This window comes from Gobio gobio (genome assembly GCF_949357685.1).
Source record: "Gobio gobio genome assembly, contig: scaffold_192, whole genome shotgun sequence".
In the NCBI taxonomy this organism is placed as follows: domain Eukaryota; kingdom Metazoa; phylum Chordata; class Actinopteri; order Cypriniformes; family Gobionidae; genus Gobio; species Gobio gobio.
In genome coordinates this window covers 1,139-23,872 of record NW_027645631.1, presented here as the reverse complement: position 1 = coordinate 23,872, position 22,734 = coordinate 1,139, and the positions used below count along the sequence as shown (strand labels likewise).

The window sequence follows — 22,734 nt, the reverse complement described above, 5'->3', positions numbered from 1 at the left end:
AGTAAACTTAATTTATATAGCACTTTTTACAATGCAGATTGTTTCAAAGCAGCTTCACAGTGTTAAACAGGAAAATAATGCAACAGAATTTGATTCGGCCGTACAGCCGCTCCGGAGAAAACGGTGATGTCATCAGTTCATTTCAATTATCATACAGTGACAGTGTGGGCTTTAGATCAGTAATTAGATCAGTAATTTAGTTTATATGGTTAATTTAGTTTAATAATTAGTTTTATTTGGATATTTAGTTGAAAATGTAGTGTCTCCAACTGATCAAGCCAAGCCAGAGGCAACAGTGGCAAGGAAACCAAAACCCCATCAGGAGCATAATCGAGGAAAATAAACCTTGGGAGAAACCAGGCTCAGTCGGGGGGGCAGTTCTCCTCTGGCCAATTAACAAACAGCGTACGATTATTATTCTGGAAACTTTACAGGTCAGAGGTCATAATAGATCGGAATATTCGAAGGATCAGAGGCAACACGCCGGAGACGGGTTTATTGAGGATGACATATATTACGGTGGTTTAGTTCATACCTTAAAGACAGGTCTTTTTCCGTAGAGTTAGGTAAGTTTTCTTCATCTTCTACCCCAATTATTAGTGGAGTACCTCAGGGATCTATTTTGGGTCCACTTCTTTTTAACTTATACATGCGTCCTCTGGGGGATATTATTAAGAAGCACAATGTTTTATTTCATTTTTATGCTGATGATACACAGCTGTACCTTCCATTGAAAGCTGGAGATTCCATTCAACCTTTGTTAGATTGTATCAGGGACATTAAGGAATGGTTATCGAATAATTTTCTTCAACTTAATGTGGCAGGTGTCACGTCATCTTATTGGTTGGTTGGAGTGTAGGTAGTGGGCCAATTGGGTGATAGTAACTGCACTATTTAGGGACCCTTATTTTGACGGGTATGCGTGTGACGTGGGGTGCTTCTCTCTCTCTCCCCTTGGCATTTCCGTTCCGTTTCCCGTTCAGTTTAATTTAGAGCGGAGCTGGTGGCGTTTGGCATTGCGGCAAGTTGTGGCGGAAATTCACTTGCAGTAACAGCAGCGAGGGCAGGTGTTTGGGTGTGATTGCTGGTCGCCAGATCGAGCTGCGGCACCGGTAGTGAGTAAACATACAGCTGTGCGTTCAGTGTTTGACATCAACCGGAAAGGGGAACATTTAAGTCCGGTTCCTAGCTAGTGATATCAGGTGACGCAGCTGCTGTTTTGCTTATGGGACTATTCTGATTTTGATCGCGTCATTGACGGTCATTTGAACTGTGTACTGCTCTGCTGGTTGCGAGTCGTCTGGGCCGTTAAAGTGGGCTTCGGATGTGTGTCCGCAAGGCTGCTTACCAGTTAAGCTTTTGGATATAAAACATTGAGTTGCAACACTGTTGCAACACTGAAACACTGAAACACTGTTGCAACATTGAGTTCTTCTATACTATCTGGGATGCTGAGCAGATGATACTGATGAGGAAGAGTATTTAAAAAGCAATCTTTAGTGGCGGCAGTGATTGTCCTGCCATTTTTGAAGCGAGGGGACAGCTTTGCAGCCTTAGCTAAATTAAGTATACATGATACTAAGTAATGATCTGAGATGTCATCGCTCTGCTGCAGAATTTCAACGGTATCAACATTTATTCCATGTGATAATATTAGGTCTAAAGTATGATTATGGCGATGAGTGGCTCCTGACACGTGTTGCCTAACTCCAATAGAAGAAGAAGAAGAAGAAGTTTTATTGGTAACACTTTATTTTGATAGTCCACTTTAGACATTCTACTTACTATAAGTAACTTTGCAACTACATGTCAACTAACTGTCATTAGAGTATTTTTAGACTGTCTGATTAATATTTACTAAAACTTTATTTTTTTGGTCCCCCAACAGACATTCTACTGACTATAAGTAACTTGGCAACTACAATTCAACTTATTCTACTAACCCGAACCCTAACACCTAACCATAACCTACCAGTCTACTGACAGTCAACTAATACTCTAATGACAGTTAGTTGACATGTAGTTGCAAAGTTACTTATAGTTAGTAGAATGTTTAAAGTGGACTATCGAAATAATGTGAAACCGTTTTATTTATATAGCGCCTTTCCACAGCTCAAGGCCGCTTTACATAGTGTTAGACAGTACATTTGTCCATATACACAATAGTACATTAACACAACCACATATACAATACAAGCACAGGTCTTATAAGCCACATTATCCAAAATACTAATTAAATAGATCTGTCTTTAGCTGGGTCTTGAAGGTAGACAGACATGAGGTATTTCGTAGAGGTAGGGGAAGTGAATTCCATAATTTAGGAACATTAACACTAAATGACCTACCACCTACAGTGGACAACCGAAAACGAGGAGTGGACAAAAGACCAAGCTCAGATGATCTTGGACCGAGCAGGAGAGTAGTGGTGGAGTAAGTCAGACAGATATGGAGGTGCAAGATCATTTAATGCCTTAAATGTTAGAAGTAAGACTTTAAAATGAATACGTGGAATCCACAGGCAGCCAGTGAAGATCATGCAGTAGAGGAGTTATGTGAGCAGAGCGCCTGGTTGAGGTGAGAACTCTGTCTGCTGAGTTTTGAACATTCTGCAACCGTGCAATTAGTTTTTTAGGAAGACCAAGAAATAGGGCATTGCAATAATCCAGACGGGATCACTGCATGAAAAAAGGTGTATCCGGACCAGTATACTTCTGTATACACTGCTGAAATTCGGAAGAATCCAGGAGTAAACTGGCCGGATAGGTCAAATTCCATGGATCCGTATATATCCGTATACATCCGAAATGGTACCAAATCGGATGTATGTTGTGGCCGTATACTCCCATGCTACAGCCATTTGTTGCCATGGCAAATAATCCCATCAAGTTTTTCCCAGGAGACATTTTCACACCTCTAAACAGCTTTGCCTTCCATCCCCTATTTGTCCTACATCTCAAACTGTATTGGTTGTGTTTTTAAAACCACTCCCAAAACCCAGACTGCTATTGGAGGACAGGATGCATTGAAAACCCAGTCAAATGACTTTATTGGTTACTTCTAAGGCTAAGGGTGGGCTAGGTTTTGTAGCATATGGACTTGATTGGTTATAGGCCAGCTATGCAGATTTTGCTCATTAATATATATATATATATATATATATATATATATAAAATAATCCCCTCTCCCTCCCAAAAGAAAAATACACACAAAACAATTTGAGAAAGTCTGAAATATTTATTAAAAAAGGTATAAAAAAAACAAACAAACACATTCTTAACAGCATTATAAACGAACATTAAAACAATGGTGAAACAAAAACAAGTGAACTAAATGTATTTAAAAGAGATGAAAATGTAAAGGAACAAATGTAAAAATATAAACAGTCCAAAGAACATAAACATACGTTAAAATGAATTGGTAAAGAAACAAAAAGTGAACAAAATGCATTTAAAGGACCGAGATGTAAAGGAATAAAATACACAGTGTACACAAAAAGGAAAAGAATAAATATACAAATTAAACAATATAAAATGAGAACAATAAATTTATAAGACAAAAAAAAGTGTATATAAAATACACATAAATATTCCAAGTAAACAATATAATCAAGTAAAAAGAACAAAGAGCATTATAAACATACATTAAAATGAATGGGGGAAAAGATAAGTGAACAAAATGTTTCTAAAGGAAGGCGACGTAAGAGAAACAACAATACAAAACGTGGAGATCAAAAGCAACATGGACATCTAAAAAGGAACAAACATACAAAGTATACAATATAAAATGAGACAAAGAAATCTATAAATTAAAAAGTGTATATAAAATATATGTAAATATTCTATATATGGGAACCAATAAAAGTATAAGTATATAAACATAGGAATAAAGAAAATATAAAATGGAACAATTGAATATTAAAATTATAAATATAAAGGAATTGTGACCAACTCTAACACAATGTTGTTTGAGTTTTGAACATTTTTCAAACTGCCGTGATGGGCTGGTGATGTGATGCGTAGCGTGCCTAGTCTGCCTAGTCCCAGCCTAGTCTGGTTTGTAGTAGCTAGCCAAACCATCCACACTGGCCATCCATTAACAACAGCCAGAGGTGTCAAGTAACGAAGTACAAATACTTCGTTACCTTACTTAAGTAGAAATTTCAGGTATCTATACTTTACTGGAGTAATTATTTTTCAGCCTACTTTTTACTTCTACTCCTTACATTTTCAAGCAATTATCTGTACTTTCTACTCCTTACATTTTAATAATAGCCTCGTTACTCCTATTCCATTTCGGCATGTTTTCATTCCGGCTTGTCATCAAAAAAAAAACCAAGGCTGTGTTCGAAATCGCCCCCTATACCCTTAAATAGGGCACTATTTGAGTGAACATCCATTTGTAGTGGAGTCCGAAACAATAGTGGACGTTTTTGAGTGCACTCCTTCAATCCCACCATGCACCGCAATAACGAGTGTACATTAGATGTACGCGCTGGAGAATATGCTTGTTCGATGCCCGATCGGCGTATGACAGCAAAGTCCCGCGAGAGCATTGAGAGCAAACGAGAAACAACTCCTTATGCTTTTGAATCGTTCTCTCACTCAACCAGACGGTGTACTCTCAACGCACTGAGAGTCGCGCACTGAATGAATGAACTTACCGCTGTCCGATTCGCCCTATGTGCCCTCATTCTCCATTACTCCACTACTCCAAAAACCAGCCAACAAGCTTAAAGTTAACCCTATAACTCTTTACTTGTGTGGCACTGAACTTACTTGGAAAGGGGAATAATAAAGTAACTAATAAGCATTTAATTAAAAAAAAACAATAATATTTGTATATGTAACGATATTCCACTGGAGGCAAGTTGAAGGACCCAAATGCAGTTCTTTATTTAATCAAACATAAAACAAAGACTTGACTGAGAAACACTCACCTACAGCGGGTTACAACATTCAATACTTGACAAAGACACATGAGGGCTTAAATACACACACTAATGACAAGACAAGTGACACCTGTGAACAGTGATTAAACAATGAACCAATGACAGGACAAGACACAAGATCACATGAGGGCATGGGAGTCACATGACAAGACCAGGAAGTGCACGACAAGACTGTGAACATGACAAACTCAAACATAACCATGAACATAATAAACATAACCATGAACAATGAACAATGAACAATGAACATGAACCAACACCAAAACACCATGTGACAGATCCCCCCCTCTATGGGCGGCCCCTGACGCCCAATCAACACCAACACTTCAATGGCCTAATAAAGAGTCCAAACAAAAAAAAAGTCTTGGGGGGCGGTCTTGGGGGAGGGATGGTGGGCCAGGCCCGTGCAGTGGCACCGGACCCAGACATGACATGGCCGGGCCTGGGAGCGTGGGCGGACCTGGACCCTGTGGCGTGGGCGGACCTGGATCCTGTGGCGTGGGCGGACCTGGACCCTGTGGCGTGGGCGGACCTGGACCCTGTGGCGTGGGTGGACCTGGACCCTGTGGCGTGGGCGGACCTGGACCCTGTGGCGTGGGCGGACCTGGACCCTGTGGCGTGGGCGGACCAGGACCCTGTGGCGTGGGCGGACCTGGACCCTGTGGCGTGGGCGGACCTGGACCCTCAGGCGTGGGAGGACCTGGACCCTCAGGCGTGGGAGGACCTGGACCCTGTGGCGTGGGCGGACCTGGATCCTGTGGCGTGGGCGGACCTGGACCCTGTGGCGTGGGCGGACCAGGACCCTGTGGCGTGGGCGGACCTGGACCCTGTGGCGTGGGCGGACCTGGACCCTGTGGCGTGGGCGGACCTGGACCCTCAGGCGTGGGAGGACCTGGACCCTCAGGCGTGGGAGGACCTGGACCCTCAGGCGTGGGAGGACCTGGACCCTTAGGCGTGGGTGGCCATGGCGGCAACGGCAGTTCACCAGGCCATGGCGGCAACGGCAGTTCACCAGGCCATGGCGGCAACGGCAGTTCATCAGGCCATGGCGGCAACGGCAGTTCATCAGGCCATGGCGGTAATGGCGGTTCAGGGGCCCACAGAGGCGTGGCCTTCATGGCCTCCATGTACCCCTTAGCGGGCTCGTGGGCTGGAGCGGGCTCGTGGGCTGGAGCGGGCTCGTGGGCTGGAGCGGGCTCGTGGGCTGGAGCGGGCTCGTGGGCTGGAGCGGGCTCGTGGGCTGGAGCGGGCTCGTGGGCTGGAGCCTGGACGGGGCCGTGGGCTGGAGCCTGGACGGGGCCGTGGGCTGGAGCCTGGACGGGGCCGTGGGCTGGAGCCTGGACGGGGCCGTGGGCTGGAGCCTGGACGGGGCCGTGGGCTGGAGCCTGGACGGGGCCGTGGGCTGGAGCCTGGACGGGGCCGTGGGCTGGAGCCTGGACGGGGCCGTGGGCTGGAGCCTGGACGGGGCCGTGGGCTGGAGCCTGGACGGGGCCGTGGGCTGGAGCCTGGACTTGGGCTGGAGCCTGGACTTGGGCTGGAGCCTGGACTTGGGCTGGAGCCTGGACTTGGGCTGGAGCCTGGACTTGGGCTGGAGCCTGGACTTGGGCTGGAGCCTGGACTTGGGCTGGAGCCTGGACTTGGGCTGGAGCCTGGACTTGGGCTGGAGCCTGGACTTGGGCTGGAGCCTGGACTTGGGCTGGAGCCTGGACTTGGGCTGGAGCATGGACTTGGGCTGGAGCATGGACGTGGGCTGGAGCGTGGACGTGGCCTGGAGCGTGGACGTGGGTATAATAGTCCTTTGCCTCTCCTACCGTCCAATCTGAGCCACTTAGAAACAAAATAAAATCAATGCATTGCCAAAACGTGCAAGGGTGTTCCTTTGGGGGCATGAGGGCTGAAAAGTCAGAGTCCAAACCATAACAAAAGCGCCCTTTCCTTATAGTCTCATCCTGGGGCAAAAAATCCAAGAAACATAAAAAGTCCTTGATATAGTCCTCTATGGGACGCTGGCCTTGACAAAGGCGGGCAACTGCTGGGTCCATAATGGTGGTCAAGTATTCTGTAACGATATTCCACTGGAGGCAAGTTGAAGGACCCAAATGCAGTTCTTTATTTAATCAAACATAATCCAAACATAAAACAAAGACTTGACTTGACTTGACTTGACTTGACTTGACTTGACTTGACTTGACTTGACTTGACTTGACTTGACTTGACTTGACTGAGAAACACTCACCTACAGCGGGTTACAACATTCAATACTTGACAAAGACACATGGCAAACATGAGGGCTTAAATACACACACTAATGACAAGACAAGTGACACCTGTGAACAGTGATTAAACAATGAACCAATGACAGGACAAGACACAAGATCACATGAGGGCATGGGAGTCACATGACAAGACCAGGAAGTGCACGACAAGACTGTGAACATGACAAACTCAAACATAACCATGAACATAATAAACATAACCATGAACAATGAACAATGAACATGAACCAACACCAAAACACCATGTGACAGTATATAGTATAATATATATATATATATATATATATATATATATATATATATATATATATATATATATATATATATATATATATATATATATATATATATATATATATATAGTATAGTAGGCCTATATATTTCATACTTTATAGTAGGCTACTATTTATATTATGGGCGTCAGAAGCAAAAAATGTCGGTGGGTCCTTTAACAGAAACATTTTACTGGAGTAGATGCAATTTACATAAAAATATATTTAAATATATCGGCTTGTTTAAACGTCTGGTTGAGGAAGACACACCTACGGAATACACAATCTTCATCAGCAGTAATAGTGTAGGGGTAAGATGAATGGCGTTAAGATTTGACGCAAATTGATCAGAGGTTCGAATCCGCCTTTTGCCAAACTCGCACTGATCCTTTTTTCCATCATATATCAGATCGGAAAGGAATTTATTTTCTATGAATATGAAGAAAATATTTGAAAAGTGAAAATAAAGCTTCTAACGCGTTTAATCAGTGTTTATCAGGGTATGTAAACAGACGTGCTCAATTAGAGACGATATAAGTGAGTGGGCCCAATATCATTGGTCTTAAAAAGTGTGTGAGTCGATGCCATCTCCTGGCGAAACGCGGGAATTCATTCAATGCACGGCGCGACTCTCACAGTGCATTATGGGTATTCTCTAGCCATCGAGCATACATCGGTTGCAAACTCGTTATTGTGGTGCATTGTGGGATTGAATGAGTGCACTTAATAACGTCCACTATGGTTTCGGACCGCACTAAATGGCTGTTCCCTCAAATAGTGCCCACAGCTGAATCAATCATCCATCCATCTTCCGAACCGCACTGGTCCAGCCCAATATCATGCATACAGGTATAAATGATCCTTTTTAAGATGATTATTATATTGTTTGATTAAGGTTACATGCTAGTTTCCGTAGCAGAGTTCAGGATAAATCTTTTCATTATTACTGGAGCTGCCAAACAGCACAAGCACAAACTGCAAAAACGGCTGCCTTTCCGGCGACTTGGTGTCCGAAATCACTCACTCGTTTTCGAAGTGGACTATATCAGTGGACTAATGTAAGGAATAGTGAATGAGGGTATAGGGGGCGATTTCGGAAACAGCCCAACTATCCAGATAAATCGCGCCATCCGGATAGAGTGAATTTGATTGTGGTTGGATGAGAAGGATAAACACAAACCATTCCGACACCCTATTGGGTTGTACGCGATCAATCACGCCTGCACCTGCACAAATCACACACCATGCTGCCAGATAGGGCGGGTTCTCGCGACGAGCACGCACTTTCAGCCAATCAGCGATCAGCAGGCAGATGTGCTCATTCATGACTTATGACGATAACTTTAGCTGTATATTCCAGTGATCGCTATGACAGTGGCATAAATATACAGTAAGTTGTATCTACAGTAAAGAGTGGGAGAGTGACTCAACTCTCAAACGTGAATTACACCTGTGACTCGAAGACTCTTTATAAATATATCTGCAACTAGGAACCCGACAGCTGCTGAAAGAGGTTTAAATCAATGATTAATCCGTTTTGACTGTGCTAAGTGCATGTGCCATGTACTTCACGAAAGACATACTGTAGTTTTGTCAAAGCAAAGTGCAACAAAAAGGTAAGCGCATTGTTGTTATTTTTTGTTGGCGGATTATTGTACAGTATAAATTAATTATGCATGTTGGCAGTGGTGTGTGCATTAACGTGTGAAATGCCTGTTTATTACATTGCTTTTTCCAATCTCTATATTGGGCATTTTTTGCACGTAAATTGGCTTCTTACTGTTGACATTGAAAATGATGCATGTGTTTTTCTGAGGGATTGCCGTTTTGACAGTTTCTACCTGGACATATAGTCATATTTGATCCGTTTTACTGGGAAATTGATTTTTTTCCAACAGTTATGTTTTAAGAAGATAAAATGGTAACTTACTTATCAACCTTGATTGGTATGGCAATAAAATAATAACCACATTATTTTGGCAGTTAAAGTTTTTTTCTTTTTTCTTGGAGTGACTAGTTGCCTATAAGTATTGTAAAGGTGCAAAAAGTCAATGTTATCATGTTATCAATAACCATTTTTTGAATATAAATGTACATTTGGTGAGTTTTTGGGCTGGAAATTGTCGACCCAATCTGGCAACACTGATCACACATTCAAAAAATGGTTATTGATAACATGCCTCTGAATTTTGACTTTTTGCACCTTTATAATATTTATAGGCAACTAGTCATCAAATCTTCCGCTCCATGAAACACGTTAATGCTCAGTAGTACACATATGGTTCTTTAATGTATTTGCATTGTCCTAAAATGCGTTCATTTTCAATGGGAATATATGCGGCTGAAACGGGTAGCTTAGTGCATCTAAACATTTTCAACATTAACTTTTTAATATAACATTATAGTTATTATGGCCTTAAGAATGTTTTTTTTTTTTTTGAGGAGGAGGAGGTGAGGTAAGCACTGTGGTGCGGCCTAATCTTTTGTCCTTAAAGGGATACTTCACCCAAAAATGAAAATGCTGTCATCATTTACTCACCCTCAAGTTGTTCCAAACCTGTATGAGTTTCTTTGTTCTGAAGATATTTTGAAGAATGTTTGTAACCAAGCAGATTATATGCAACCATTGACTGCCATAGCATTTTGCCCCTACTATGGCAGTCAATGGTTGCTCTATCTAAAAATACAGTTGTTAATTTACAGATATTGTTTGTAATTTTGCATTAATTTGTTATTTATGAAATAACATTGTATTATTGTTTGTAATTTTACATCGTTTTAAACATAATTCAAAATTACATTGTACAATTTCTTTTTTTATGTAAAATTAGGATTATTTTTATTGGTTGCCTTATTTTTATTTGTTAACCTTATTGGTTGCACCTACATCTATTGTGAGTGGTGGATTTCAAACCTCAAAACGCCCCTCTTTTGCAGCGTGTTAAAGTTTTGAATCTTGGAGGGACACTTTTTGTTAACAGTTGCAGAGCTGAAAGATCTGCTTGTGTTTCTGTGTTTCTTGAGCAAGTGAATCCCTGCTCTTTTTTTATTCCATATTTTTTGTTATGAGGTAGGAGGATGAAGAAACCAGGGAGGATGCAGTTCACGGTCTTTAATGGAACAAAAGGAAAAAGTCCTCAAATAGCAAAACTGAACAAAACGTCAGGCAAACAGAGCCAAAACAGAGACTGCCACAAGGCTGAAATAACTCAGGATCCCACGAGGACAGAGGGATGATTCCTTGTAAGAAGACCACGGGAGAAACAGCCAGGCGCCGAACAGGTACTCTGCACACAGTCACAATATAAGCACAAACACTGGACGGGACATGACGAGATCGAGTGAACAAACCAACGTCTCTCATTTGCAGAAATAATAATCCGACAACTAGACCAAGACGGGGAGAGACTTAAGAAGCAGAGACAATCAAGACAAATAGAGATAACAGGTGAGGAAATAGATCGGGAAGGGGAAACAGCTGTGAGAGATAATGAGTAGGGATGAGCGTGATGAGTGAGTGCGTGCGTGAATGACCACAAGAGGGAGACAGAGAACGGAAAGCCCAGGATCATAACAGTACCCCTCTCTCAACGAGCGCCACCCGGCGCTCCTAGGGGCACCTGCCGAGACCGGAGGAAATCAGAGATGAGGGAAGGATCCAGGACGTCCCGGGAGGGAACCCAGCTTCTCTCCTCTGGACCGTATCCCTCCCAGTCAACCAGATACTGATGACCGCGTCCCAGACGGCGCATGTCCAGAATACGGCGAACCCTAAAAACGGGGATATCCTTAACCATACTAGGACCCTGAACAGGGCGGGAGGGAGGGCGAATGGCAGGTTTAACGCAAGAGACGTGAAACACAGGATGAATCCGACGTAATTTAGGTGGGAGGTGAAGCTTAACAACGACAGGATTAATCACCTTAGAAATGCGAAAAGGTCCGATAAAACGGGGCGACAACTTGCGTGAATCGGACTGGAGAGGTAAATTAGTAGTGGATAACCACACTCTCTGACCGCAAACGTAGCGAGGGCTTTTAATCCTGCGTTTATTAGCGGCAATGGTCATGCGCTTTCTAGCTCGACAAAGGGCGGACCGCACTCTTCTCCAGGTACGCTTACAGCGACTAATAAAGGACTGTACGGAAGGAACGTTCGATTCAGAGTCCTGGGAAGCAAACAGCGGCGGCTGGTAACCGAGGCAACAATGGAAAGGGGACAGTCCGGTAACGGAGGATGGAAGCGAATTATGGGCGTACTCTGCCCAGGAAAGATGCTGGGACCAGGACGCGGGACTCTGGTGAGTGAAACTGCGCAGCATGCGGGCGATGATCTGATTGGTTCGTTCAGCTTGACCGTTAGTCTGGGGATGATAACCGGACGAGAGACTAACGGATGCCCCAATCAGACGACAAAACTCCTTCCAAAACTGAGACGAAAATTGAGGCCCCCTATCCGACACTATGTCAGAGGGAAGACCATGTAGCCTGAAAACCTGATCAACCAAGATCTGGGCGGTCTCCTTGGCAGAAGGAAGCTTAGCGAGTGGAATAAAATGGGCTGATTTCGAGAAGCGGTCTACCACCGTGAGAATAACGGTATTACCTGCCGACGGGGGAAGCCCGGTGATAAAGTCAAGGGCCAAGTGAGACCAAGGACGTGAAGGCACCGGTAGCGGCCGAAGCAGACCGGCTGGAGGAGAATTACCAGCCTTAGTCTGCGCGCACGTAACGCACGAGGACACAAAACTACGTACATCACGCTCCAATGAGGACCACCAGAAGCGCTGGCGGATAAATGAGAGGGTGCCCCGAGCGCCTGGATGGGCAGTAAATTTAGATGTGTGTCCCCATTGAAGGACAGCACGTCGCGTGGATACGGGGACAAAAAGAAGTCCCTTAGGAACATCACGCGGAACAGTGACACGAGCGAGAGAGCGCTTAACCAGCCTCTCTATTCCCCAAATGGACGTACCAATTACCCGACCCGAAGGGATAATCTCCTCTGGTTCAGAGGAAGAGGATAAATCAAAGAGACGAGATAACGCATCCGGCTTGACGTTCTTGGTACCCGGGCGAAACGAGATGGTAAAATCGAAACGGGTAAAGAACAGAGCCCAACGGGCTTGACGGGCGCTGAGTCTCTTAGCCTTACGGATATATTCGAGGTTACGATGATCGGTCCAGACCAAAAACGGAACGGGAGATCCCTCCAACCACTGTCGCCACTCGCCTAGCGCTAGACGAATGGCGAGCAGCTCCCGGTTTCCTACATCATAATTACGCTCAGCGGGAGAGAGCCGATGGGAAAAGAAAGCGCAGGGATGTATCCTTCCATCAGCGGCGGAACGCTGGGACAGAACAGCCCCGACCCCCACCTCGGAAGCGTCGACCTCGACGATAAACTGTTTAGAGAAGTCGGGGGTCAAAAGGATCGGCGCGGTGGTGAATCGGGACTTTAGTACGTCAAACGCAGCCTGTGCCGACTCTGACCACCTAAATTGTGACTTGGTAGAGGTAAGAGTGGTAAGAGGAGCGGCCACCTGACTAAACCCAGAAATAAAACGACGGTAAAAATTAGCAAAACCAAGAAAACGCTGTAGCGCTAGGCGAGACTCGGGTACGGGCCAGTCAGTGACTGCCTGAACCTTAGCCGGGTCCATACTAATTCCTTCTGCCGAGATGACCGAGCCCAGAAACGTAACAGAGGGGGCGTGGAAAGAACACTTCTCAGCCTTAACGTAAAGACGATTCTCCAATAGCCGCTGAAGAACACGACGAACATGTTGGATGTGTACTTGGAGTGACGGTGAAAAAATTAAAATGTCGTCCAAGTAGACAAAAACGAATACGTTAAGCATGTCCCGTAGGACGTCATTGACTAAGGCTTGAAAGACAGCGGGAGCGTTTACTAACCCGAACGGAAGGACTCGATATTCAAAGTGCCCGAGGGGCGTGTTAAACGCGGTCTTCCATTCGTCCCCCTCTCTGATTCGCACTAAGTGATAGGCGTTACGTAAATCGAGCTTAGTAAAAACCTTAGCTCCCTGCAAGAGTTCAAAGGCCGATGACATCAGTGGCAAGGGGTAACGGTTCTTGACAGTGATGTCATTCAGACCTCGGTAGTCTATACAGGGACGCAGAGAGCCGTCTTTCTTCTTAACGAAGAAGAAACCAGCTCCCGCAGGAGAAGAAGAGGGAACGATGGTACCGGCATTAAGCGAATCGGACAAGTAACTCTCAAGAGCCTTACGTTCGGGAGTAGACAACGAATATAGTCTTCCCCGAGGAGGTGTGGTCCCCGGGAGAAGATCTATACCGCAATCATACGGGCGATGAGGAGGAAGAGAAGTGGCCCGAGAACGACTGAATACCTCCCGCAAATCGTGATACTCCTCCGGAACTCCAGACAGATCTCCTGGCTCCTCCTGAAAAACAGTAATAGACGAGACAGGAGGAACAGCAGAAGACAAACAATCAACATGACATGACAATTTCCAAGACAAAACAGATCCATCCGCCCAGTTAAACTGGGGATTGTGGAGTACAAGCCAAGGATGGCCTAACACAACTGGGCAATAGGGAGAACTAAAAACAAAAAAAGAAATAGTCTCTCTATGATTACCAGAAACAGTAAGCGTCAATGGAACAGTTCTCCTCTGTACCCTAGGAAGGGCGCTACCGTCAAGAGCGTACAGGGGGGTGGAGTCTTGTAAGTCAGAAAGAGGAATACCTTGCTCTAGAGCCCATGACTCATCAACAAAGTTCCCCTCCGCTCCAGAGTCAATCAACGCTGAACATGAAACTGACGACCCCGGCCAGCGAAGATGAATGGGAAGAGAAGTGCAGGACTTAGAAGGAGAGACCCATGAAGTGGCGCTCGTCAGTAACCCTCCGCCTACTGACGAGCGTTGGCTTTTACCGGACACCTGGAGACAAAGTGATCAGCGGCAGCACAGTACATGCACAGGCGATTCATTATCCTGCGCTGACGTTCCCGTATGGAAATACGAAGACTCCCAAGCTGCATCGGCTCGGGATCCGCGGGCGAAGGATGTGACGACTCTCTTGGTATGGAAGAGAAGAACAAAGAAGACTCCAGTCTGCGGGCCCTTCGTCGCACCTCGAACCGTCTCTCCACACGCAGGGCCAGCTCGATCAGAGAATCAAGGTTATCTGGGACCTCCCGGGCAAGGACCTCGTCCTTGACCTCTGAACACAGACCCTCGAGAAAACGGGCTTGCAGGGCAGGACCGTTCCATCCGCTGGTGGTAGCCAGAGTACGAAACTCAATCGAGTAATCAGTGACTGACCTCCTCCCCTGGCGCAGAGTGGACAGAAGGCGAGATGCCTCATCCCCGTGAGCAGAGCGATCAAAAACTCGGATCATCTCCTCCTTGAAAAGAGAAAACCTCTGGACACAGTCTACCTCAGCATCCCAGTTAGCCGCAGCCCACTCTCGAGCCCGTCCGTCAAGGAGAGAGATAACGTAAGCCACTCTCGACCGTTCTTTGGCATAAGTCAAGGGCTGGAGAGAGAACACAACCTCGCATTGTGTGAGGAAAGATCGGCACTGTGTTGGCTCACCCAAATAGCACGGCGGATTGTTGATGCGCGGCTCAGGCGGATCACGCCCTCCAGCGGAACCCGTGGCCTCCTGGCGATAATAGTGGAGCTGCTGGGTCAAGTCAGAAAGCTGGGCGGTCAGAGAGTCCACAACACGTCTCGTGGCGGCTAGGTCCTCCTCGTGCTTACCCAGCAGAGCACCCTGGAACTTGACGGCCGTATGAAAAAGACTGCTACTCGTCTGGTCCATCCCCTTTGGTCGGATTATTCTGTTATGAGGTAGGAGGATGAAGAAACCAGGGAGGATGCAGTTCACGGTCTTTAATGGAACAAAAGGAAAAAGTCCTCAAAATAGCAAAACTGAACAAAACGTCAGGCAAACAGAGCCAAAACAGAGACTGCCACAAGGCTGAAATAACTCAGGATCCCACGAGGACAGAGGGATGATTCCTTGTAAGAAGACCACGGGAGAAACAGCCAGGCGCCGAACAGGTACTCTGCACACAGTCACAATATAAGCACAAACACTGGACGGGACATGACGAGATCGAGTGAACAAACCAACGTCTCTCATTTGCAGAAATAATAATCCGACAACTAGACCAAGACGGGGAGAGACTTAAGAAGCAGAGACAATCAAGACAAATAGAGATAACAGGTGAGGAAATAGATCGGGAAGGGGAAACAGCTGTGAGAGATAATGAGTAGGGATGAGCGTGATGAGTGAGTGCGTGCGTGAATGACCACAAGAGGGAGACAGAGAACGGAAAGCCCAGGATCATAACAATTTTTATTTTGAGCATATCAGTTTTTAGTGTTTTTAAAACAAACTTTTTTATATTCCACATTTCATCTCCTTTTTATTTAATGCTATTATTGCCTACAATTTTAAAACTTTGCAAAAATTGTTTGGGGATAGTCTAAAATGTTTGGTTAATTATCCTTTGTTAATTCCATTACATTTCTTTGTTTATTTCATTACATATTCAGATTTTTTTGTGAACGTATATGTTCAGACAGGGTTTTTATTTTGTACTGTTTTTATAAAAAATATTTGATTAAGAGACTCTTTTCATGCAGTGGTTTTAAGGCCCTGACACACCATTCTGATGGTTTGGCCCAGACCCAGGCAACGTGAACCAACCCCACAGTCGGCTTTAGTCATTGCTAGTTCAGTTTAGTGTTTCAGGGCCTTAAGAATTTATGGTAACACTTTATTTTAAGGATCAGACATTAGGCACTAATTAATGACTAATAACTGCATTTGTAAGTAACTAGTTATGTACTTGTATGCCATTACAAGCCATTTATAAGGCCTTTATTGGCTGTTGTCTTATTTTTGTCTTATAGCCCCTTTATACTTGTTTCTGTCCTAACAATGTACTAATTAGCTAAAAATAAAACAAACTAATAGATTGTATTGTGCCAATTACACACTTTATAAGTTCCCAGTACACTGTGTGAATGTGTGGCTTATAAGTATGAAATAAATATAGAATGGGCATTTCAACACAGACATTTAAATTTGCAGAGAAACACTGTCTTTCAAGCAATTGTTCTATGCTAACAAATTATTTATTACTTAAATATTCCCTTTATTAATGGGTACAAGCACATTTATCACTAATTTATCACTAATAAATGCAATGTTACTTTAGATTATGTTCCCTATTCTAAAGTAAACATTTGCTGTTTTCCAATAAGAAAAGAGACGTATATTGCAGTGAACAACTCAGTGTTTATTGTTTTTATTCTCTTTTCTTATTGGAAAACAGCAAATGTTTACTTTAGAATAGGGAACATAATCTGAAGTAATATTGCATTTATTAGTGATAAATTAGTGATAAATGTAAATAATTTGTTAGCATAGAACAACTGCTTGAAAGACAGTGTTTCTCTGCAAATTTAAATGTCTGTGTTGAAATGCCCATTCTATATTTATTTCATACTTATAAGCCACACATTCACAGAGTGTACTGGGAACTTATAAAGTGTGCAATTGGCACAATACAAGCTATTAGTTAGTTTTATTTTTAGCTAATTAGTACATTGTTAGGACAGAAACAAGTATAAAGGGGCTATAAGACAAAAATAAGACAACAGCCAATAAAGGCCTTATAAATGGCTTGTAATGGCATACAAGTACATAACTAGTTACTTACAAATGCAGTTATTAGTCATTAATAAGTGCCTAATGTCTGATCCTTAAAATAAAGTGTTACCGAATTTATTTTTCTGTGTAAAAAGCTTGTTTGCTGTAGCCTACAGTAGACCAGAGATAATTCTCAATCCTGAAGTCCTCCCTCTGAGAACAGCCAGCACTAGTGTCAGTCATTAACATATGAAAGGTCTTCTTCACACCTAACAGTCTTCAGTCCTAGCACACCCAGCAGTGTTTCAGCTGTATATGTCCGGGAAATTCCACGGATTCCTGTATACGTCCGCATACGTGAGGTTTCCGGGTTTTTCTGGAAATATACTGTTCCGTGTTACTCTGATCCGCTTTTTCCTACATACATCCGGTAAACATCAAATTACACAGGAGTATACCATGCCCGGATATTGCCGGATTTCAGTGTTTTCATGCAGTGGATGTGATTAATGCATGAATTAAGATTTCAACATCAGCCTGAGAGAGAGAAGATCGTAGACGTGCAATATTACGAGGATGGAAAAAATAGTTTTTAACAACAGAAGAAATGTGGGATGCAAAAGACAGAGATGAGTCAAATAAGACACCAAGATTACGGACAGATGAGGAAGGCCTAACATAATCCCCATCAATTTCAAAGGACAGGTCTATCCTTTTTACTGAGGGTGCAGAGCCAATAATTTCAGTTTTGTTATTATTTAGTTTAAGGAAATTCAAGGACATCCAATGCTTGATATCCCTGATACATGCATTAAGTGAGTCAGGCAAGGTTGGCCTATCAGAGCTGGTGGTGAGGTAAATTTGAATGTCATCAGCATAGCAATGAAACTGAAGTCCATGACTGCGTATGATGTTACCAAGTGGATGTATATAAATGATAAACAGAAGTGGACCAAGAACTGAGCCCTGAGGAACACCCTGTGAAAGTGGAGCAGTGGCAGATTTATAGCCTTGTATGGTGATATAATATTTTCTGTCGCTAATGTAGGAGATGAGCCAGGAAAGAGCTGAACCAGTGATACCGATATCAGAAAGGTGAGAAATTAGTACGTCATGGCAGATTTGGTTTGAATTCAGAGCTAAAAAACAAAAGAAACAAGATGTTTATTAACCCTGAATCCATAGACAGAAGAATATCATTAGCCACACGAAGAAGAGCAGATTCAGTGCTATGTGAAGAGCGAAATCCAGACTGAAAAGGTTCAATTAGGCCATTCGCATTTAAGTGTGATCTCAATTGTGAAGCCACAACTTTTTCCAAAATTTTACTTAGGAATGGTAAATTTGAGATTGGCCTATAATTATTCATGTTTAGATGGTCGAGACTAGGTTTCTTAAGAATGGGGGTCACGGCAGCCAGTTTTAAATCTGCTGGAACAATAGCAGATGTTAAACTAGAATTTATAAAATGTGTTATGAAAGGTTAAATGTCACAAACCAACTCTTAAGCAAGACAGTAGGAGTAGGGTCAAGCTGGCAGGATGCAGAGTTGGACTTCACAATTAGATCACTTATGGCAGCAGAAGTAGTGAGAGCAAAAGCAGAGAGAGAGAGTTTGAGGAGTGAGCTGAGTCAGCTGACATCAAGTGAACATTTGAGTCAGTTGTATGAGAGGTGTCTTTGGAAATGGATGCAGTGATTGACTTCAATTTGTCAGAAAAGTAATGTGAAAAATTATTCACAAGCACCTCAGAGCCAGAAATAACATGTTGTAGAGGATTAATGAGATTTTTGACCATAGCAAACAGAGATTTTGGCCTGCACATGGAATTGTTAATAGTAGATGAGAAATAAGAGGATCTTGCAGTATTGAGGGCTGTACGGTAGTTGAACAAGTGCTCCTTCATAGCCAAAGAGTGCATAATGAGTCCAGTTTTCCTGTAAAGTCTTTCCAAGCGACGACCCATAGCTTTCATAGCTCTGAGTTCCGGAGTGAACCAGGGTGAGACACGTGCAGATGGAACCAGTCTAGTTTTAACAGGAGCATGTATCTCAAGTATTTGGGAAATGGTATTATTATAAATGCTTCAGAATTCTGAAGGACTGTTGGATAGTAACCAATCTGACAAAGTGGAAGCCCTTAGTGAATAAGAGAAAGCAGATGGGTCCACAGAACAAATTTTTTGATAAGTGAGCATTTTTTTACAGGCGATATTGATGCTGGGAAACTGAAGTTTACAAGTTTGTGATCTGAAAAAACAAAATCAGTTCCACTAACTAGAATATTATATAAGCCAGATGTACATATAAGGTCCAGTGTATGACCCTTGGAGTGAGTAGCAAAATGTACACGTTGAGCTAAGTTGAAACAGTCCAGAACAGACATCAATTAATTGTATTGCACAGAGTTTTCATGCATGTTGCTATCACCAAGAAAAATTACAGATGAATAACTAGCACAGACAAGAGTAAGTAACTCACTTATCTCAGAGAAAAAATCTGAATGAATTTTTGGAGGTCGATAAATTAGGATTACAGCCATTGATGTGTTGCCGGTCATTTTCAACGCAAGGTATACAAATGATGCAACGTCATGGAACTCAAGCTTTGATATTGTGATACTCTCACGACAAACTACAGCTAACCCTCCACCTCTACGATGGAGACGAGGTTGAGAGAAATGTATGTACCCAGGTGGTGTTAAGAGGTTTAAATGTAAAAAGTCATTGGGCACCTGCCAGGTTTCTGTCAAAAGGAGCATGTCCAGGTTCGTATCAATGATAATGTCATTTAACACTGATGCCTTATCAGTTAAAGAGCGAGTGTTCAACAGCGCACATCGCATATCTGAATAAGCAGGTTTGCCATTTCCAAGAACGGGATCAAAGCTTACTGGTCTCAGATTCCTAAAGTTGATTACACGGTTTTCCTGGGGTGATACACCGGAAGCACTGGTGTTAGTGCAGATAACCGGAATACTATTCGAAGATGAACAGTGATACGTCTAAAGTTTCTTCCGCGAATGGTGTATGTAGCGGGGTCTGCGTAGAATCCCAAGTTGCTAACACCATGTATAGGTGTCCGGAGCCAAGCGGAGTCTTAGAGTTCTAAGTTGAGCCGAAGAAAATTGCAGAGCCATCTCTGGAGAGACCACTTTACTAACATCAGCCAAAAAAAGTACAAAAAGACCAACGAACAGAACCGGCAAGTGGTTTCGTGTCGACATGACAAAACCAATGGGACCCACACAACAATTATCGGTTTAACTATGTTAGCCAGAACTGTACCAAGTCAACTATCCACACAATCCACAGAAGGGAAGGCTACCCAACCATACCAAGGATTGACACCACAAAAATGATAAAGAGAGTGGAGACTCACTGTATCAGATCAGATGTCGCGAAGGATATGGATCGGATGGAGAGAGCTCGCAGCCGATCAGTGCGACAGGATCATAAAGAAGGCCAGGTTAGTCATCCAAAGTTAACTGAGTGAAGAGAATAATCCAGAGAAATAATCCATGTAATCGCGGTGTGACAAGTCCAGCCGAAAATGTATCCAAAAACGAATCAGAGTCATTCAACAAACAAACAGACAGACAGGTACCAGCGTGAAGTGGCAGCACAAACGCGCCAGCGTTCTCACACCAGCGTTCACACACTGGAAGTTACAGTGACAGTCACTGTGCTCGCTGTGCTCATAAATAGTTTAGAATGTCTCTAAATGCTAATCCCAATGCGTCTTTTTCATTGTCTACATGGATATTAAAATCACCAACAATTAGTACTTTATCTGCAACCAGAACTAACTCTGATAGAAAATCAGCAAATTATTTGGTAAAGTCTGTATTATGCCCTGGTGGCCTGTATACAGTAGCTAACACAAATGTTAAAAAAGATTTATCATTTACACTACATAACGTTACATAAAGCACCAAAACTTCGAAGGAATTATATTTGAAACTAGAAACTAGACTCTCTGTGTGTTTGTGTTTAGCGGATCTTAGCACGGTCGGTTCTGCCCGGTCTGCAGCAGTTTGGCGTGTCTCTGTCCGGTCAGATGGACATGAGCGGTGATAATCTGACTGATATCGTGATCGGAGCAAAAGGATGGATCGTGCTGCTCAAGTAGGACATTTCACAACACATTTACAAAATAATGTGAAGGTTCTCTGTTTGAGTACAGTCACTTCAGTGACCCATTTTTAATTGAACCTTTAGTTTGGAGATTAAATGCAATGATTTTAGCAAACGAACTATGAGTTTGAGCTGGTCAAGTTTTTCCAGGCCCAGTTAGCCTCGCTGTATCATTGGTTATTTACTCTTTTCTCTCTCTTCTCAGGGCTCGGCCTGTGATGTCTGTATCTGCTCAGCTCAGCTTCAGTCCCAATGAAATCAGTCATACCGACTTTGAATGCCCGAGTGACAAAGCGTTTAATGCGTTTAATCTCACTTTGTGTTTCACGGTGACCGAGCAGACCAGCAGCAGTGGTAACGTCAATGATATCTCAAAGAGTCTCTGTCACATGAAGAGCATGGCCTCCCTGTCTAACCCTCTCATGTCTCTCAGGATCTCTCCAGAAGAACCTGAATGTGTCTCTGAACCTGAATGTGGACGTGATGAGAGGAATGAATCGAGGATTCTTCGATCAGAAGGATTCGTCGTCCAGGACTCTGCAGCAGTTCGTCCTGCTGGATTCTGGGATCAACTGTCTCAGCTTCCCCATCTTCATGCCGGTACGTTTAGTCTATCACAGCTTCAGCCAATCGCAGCAGCTTTGGTTTACCAGCAAATGTTGTGTTTGTTGTAGCGTTGCATTGCAGACACTGTGTCTCCTCTGAAGATACGAATGAATTTCTCACAAACTGAGATGTTTTCTGGAAACTCCACGGCTATTCTTGACATCTACAGCAGGACGGAGGAGTTTGTCGAGGTGAGGTTCAGACATCTCTATTTATAATCTAACAGATTGTTAGGTCTACTGATGAGAGAAATTAAAATGCTCTGAAACACCTTTTTAAGACACCTTTTAAAAGCCAATTGTAAATGTCTTATGAAAGCATAAGCTATTAAATATTCAAATTCCAATTCAATGGACACTTCATTTTGAACAATATTATTGATCTGACTGTACTGACACTGTTGTATGAGAACTGAACTGAGTTGGGCAATGATCATTTTTGCAAAATTGCTTTATAAATAAAATTAAATAATTTAATAATTGGTGATCTTTACAATGGAACTGACCTCAGCAGACCAACAGCCAAACTGCATTATTTTCCTGTTTATCACTGTAAAGCTGCTTTGAAACAATCTGTATTGTGTAAAGCGCTATAACAGTGACTTGGAAAGCGATGGATAAGGGAATTTGGCCAGGACTACGGGGTTGCACCACTACTCCTTATGAGATCTTTTGACATATACTGTTGTAATCAAAATTATTCAACCCACATTGCAAATCAGGTTTATTAGCAACATTTACAGACTTTTAGCTGTTTGCAATGAACAAATCAAACAAAAATCATTGAAAAATGTCAACACAACAAATGTCTCAAGTGGTTTCCCCAAATTCAACTGAAT

General features: G+C 43.3%; 1 protein-coding gene across 1 annotated transcript in view; it reads left to right on the top strand.

Annotated features, from left to right (window-relative positions):
• Positions 1 to 22,087, top strand: part of LOC307122457 (integrin alpha-L-like) — a gene marked incomplete at both ends in the record, with an annotated part of 51,720 nt that extends 29,633 nt beyond the window's left edge. The window contains 4 exons of the mRNA XM_079846437.1: positions 21,151 to 21,281; positions 21,496 to 21,644; positions 21,724 to 21,890; positions 21,965 to 22,087. Coding sequence (XP_079702563.1) covers positions 21,151 to 21,281; positions 21,496 to 21,644; positions 21,724 to 21,890; positions 21,965 to 22,087 — 570 coding nt within the window. The remainder of the gene's footprint in view (positions 1 to 21,150; positions 21,282 to 21,495; positions 21,645 to 21,723; positions 21,891 to 21,964) is intronic.
• Positions 22,088 to 22,734: the final 647 nt, after the last annotated feature.